At 60.6% G+C, this 3,343-nt stretch overlaps 1 protein-coding gene across 1 annotated transcript in view; it reads left to right on the top strand.

Annotated features, from left to right (window-relative positions):
• Nucleotides 1-2,096: 2,096 nt before the first annotated feature.
• The window catches only part of F751_2071 (putative serine/threonine-protein kinase), a gene marked incomplete at both ends in the record, with an annotated part of 4,348 nt that continues 3,101 nt past the window's right edge, over nucleotides 2,097-3,343 (top strand). Inside the window, 4 exons of the mRNA XM_011401639.1 lie at nucleotides 2,097-2,173; nucleotides 2,448-2,657; nucleotides 2,785-2,992; nucleotides 3,164-3,311. Of these exons, the coding sequence (XP_011399941.1) occupies nucleotides 2,097-2,173; nucleotides 2,448-2,657; nucleotides 2,785-2,992; nucleotides 3,164-3,311 (643 nt within the window). The remainder of the gene's footprint in view (nucleotides 2,174-2,447; nucleotides 2,658-2,784; nucleotides 2,993-3,163; nucleotides 3,312-3,343) is intronic.

The following is a 3,343-nucleotide window of genomic DNA, read 5'->3' as shown; positions in this document are numbered from 1 at the left end:
CGGGGCTGGGGCTAGGGCTGGGTGACTCCTCGGGGCTAGGAGAGGGAGAGGGTGACTCCTCGGGGCTGGGGGAGGGAGAAGGTGACTCCTCAGGGCTGGGGCTAGGGCTGGGTGACTCCGCGGGGCTGGGGCTAGGGCTGGGTGACTCCTCGGGGCTGGGAGAGGGAGAGGGTGACTCCGCCGGGCTGGGCGATGGGCTGGGACTGGGGCTGGGCCCTTCTCCAAGAGGAGGACTAGCAGAGGGCCCAGGGCTGGGGGAGCCTTCGGGAGCGGGCGCTCCGTCAGGCGGAGACGGTGCAGCAGCTGTGGTGTTTCCAGACACTTGGGCAGTGGAAGGACCTGAGGCAGAACCTGATGTGGTCTGGGTACTCCCAGGGGCTTCCGATGTGCTACTTCCAGAAGCCTGAGGGGTTGGACTATAGCAATTAGACCTTGCCACAGGACTCTCAATTCCCAGGAATCAGTGAATCCCAAATCTACCTCAATGCGTCGCAACTCACCGTGGCACCGGATGCGTCTACAGCTGCTGCTCCAGATGCATCAGCGCTGACAGGTCCAGGCTGGGACGACTCGGAGAATGCATTGTAGTCGGACGAGGCCAGCCTTCCAGGCCCTGCTGCAATTCCAGAGAAGCTGCCGGATGCCTGTGCTGGGCGAGTGCCATCGCTGTCCGCCTACAGAAGAAGGATGCGGTGAGCATGAGGTGTCGACCAGATTAGACGGCAAAGTGCGCGTGAGTCCGACCACTGAAGTTGGGTCAAAGATGGAGACCATCTTTGCCCGTACATATTATCCAGGAAGGCTCCCATTCCGAGGAAACCTACCGATCCACGACCGAATCCGTCAACACTCGATCTGTCTCCACTGCTGGTGGCCGTCAGCCCAGCCTGAGCTCTTGCATTGTTGCCTGAGGCCGAGCCCGTGACTCGTCCGGACGCGCTGTAGCCAGGAGTTGTGGACGTCGATCCCGAGCCTTCCACCGTGCCGTCAGATGAGCCTGACAAATTAACAGTTCCCAACAATTTCCTGCGCGTGGCAACAGAATTGGCAGGTGTGGAAGCAAGTTTGGGTTGTCGCATCTGCGGCGTGCACGTGCGCCCAGCCTGACCTTGTTTATGGATCCTCGATCACCACCAGATCGACAGGTGATGAGGCAGAGGCGGGAAACAGATACTTTCCCTCCGAACCATCTGCAGAGTCACAGACTCACCTAGACAAGGCCGAGGTTGCCGAAGCCGGTGCCGCAAAAAGCAGACATGCCACCATGAGGGCTATGGAGCCATGGTGCATCATGGCGATGGACACTGAGTGTCAACACAGATACAGGGAGGGGAGATGTATGACAATAAAGGCTTACCACTCTCTGTTGGGTTTGCGCACCCTATGTAGTCCAGCCGAACACCGGGAGGAGGGCGATCTTGGAGGACGTGAGGCGCCCCGCATGGGACCTGCCGAGTCCGCTCCGGCGATCATGTGGTCCTAATGGTTTCCCTGGCCAGAATCTGGAGCCGAGACCACTCGCCTGCCGATTCCAATTGGCCAGTGTTCCCGAGGTGCGTTGAAAGAGGGTGCTCTGCGCTCCTGGGTTCTGCTAGAGTCCAGGCACAACGATATCGATTGGCTCGCGACATTTTCTGGCAGTCGGGCTCCGGATGGAAGATTCTGGTGGCAGCTTCGAGATAGTGGCCAAGATTGTCACACACATGTTATTGTGGCGCCGCACATCCTGTCACACTCAATTTAACTGCCTCATTGTGGCACATAATCACCCGGGGCTCGCGGTGGTGGATGAGTCGACAGGCAGTATTCGCAAGATCCGCCGCGCGGTGAACCCAACTTCCAAGAAAAACGAGCACCTGGGCTCGAAGCATACGCCTCAGGATATCGGGGTGCAGCAGTTGATCCAGTTAGCTAATTACTTTGCGCGATTACATCTACTACTGTCAGCGCAAGGGTGGTGCGATTGGTGAAAGATAGCCGCAGCGCCTGCGTTTCACCCTGAATCTTCATTCCGCGGCGTGGAATGTTTGGTTTCGAGGGGGAGCAGGCGTTTGCGCGAGCCTTGTAAATCGAACCAGCCCAGGCGAGGGTCCTCCATGACGAGAAAAAACGTCCATGGCGGGGCGCCCCTGGGCGCCCCGCAGGGCAGGGGAATCGCCGACGAATACTACCGGTGAGTGGTCCGTGGCTGTACCACTGGGGTGTGTGCTGCTAGGGATGGTTCTCCTGGCTTGTCGACATTTTACTGGGATTGTCTGGGACGCTTGCAAGTGGTGCGGGAGTGTTGGCTGCTCTGTTTCTGGAAGCGACAGTGGTTGTGGTGTTTACCAGCAGCGAAGTGGGCCACCCTACGCAACCACCCGCTCACCCGCCAACCACCCACACGTGCCGCGCTCCCACAACACAACTCACCCCATACCACCACCCCCCCTACACAAAATTTGCAGGCGGGACCGCCCGCCGGAGGATGCCAAGGTACACATGTATGTTGGCATCGACCCCGGGCGGACCAAGATGTACACCGCGGTGGACGAACACGCCAACGTGACATCTTGCTCCTCCAAGGAGTTTCACGCCATGTCGGGCTCCAAGCGGCGGGAGGGGCTCATTGCGAAGTGGCACGCAAAGGCCCCGGACTATGTCAAGGAGCTGCACCAGTGAGTGGTGATTGGTTTGTGGAGTGTATGCAGGGGTATGCCTTGCAGGGGCGGGCACTGTGTCACGACACCCTGCATCGCTCCAACCGTATCACCAACCCTCGTGCTCAAACCCATCTTCCCGCAGGTGCCCGACCTACAAGACAGCGAGCACAGCGGTGCTCCTGTCGCGGGTCGTGAAGATCGTGCCAGACCTGCGAGAGGGCCTGGCCTGGCACCGGGACGGGAAGCCGTTTCGCAAGCTCCGCCACCAGGCCTACGTCGGCAGGCAGCGGGCCATCACCCGGCTGGCGGAGCAGTTCCGCGCGCCCCCCGGCATGACTACGGTCGTGGGCGTGGGCAACTGGTCGGCCCAGGACCGGGGGGGCATCATGCGGGGGCCCCCGCCGGGGCCTTGGATCCGCTTCTTGCGGCGCCTGCGGCGGGTGTGCAGGGTGGTGGTGGTTGACGAGCACAGGTCATCAAAGCTGTGTTGCGCCTGTCACGCCACCCTGCACGCCCACCAGTACGTGCGGGTCCGCCGAGGCGAGGAGAAGCTGGTGGACGTGTGGGACACCAAGCGGTGCGGCAACAAGGCCTGCAAGGTCAACGTCGTCAACCGCGACGTCAACGTAGCAGCCAACATCCTGATGCTGACCAAGTGCTTTTTTGCTGGTGCACTTCGTCCCACTGCATTTGGCGTAATA

The sequence above is a fragment of the Auxenochlorella protothecoides genome (genome assembly GCF_000733215.1).
Source record: "Auxenochlorella protothecoides strain 0710 unplaced genomic scaffold scaffold19, whole genome shotgun sequence".
NCBI lineage: Eukaryota > Viridiplantae > Chlorophyta > Trebouxiophyceae > Chlorellales > Chlorellaceae > Auxenochlorella > Auxenochlorella protothecoides.
The sequence above is the reverse complement of the archived record's forward strand: the minus strand, read 5'-3'. Positions and strand labels throughout refer to the sequence as shown.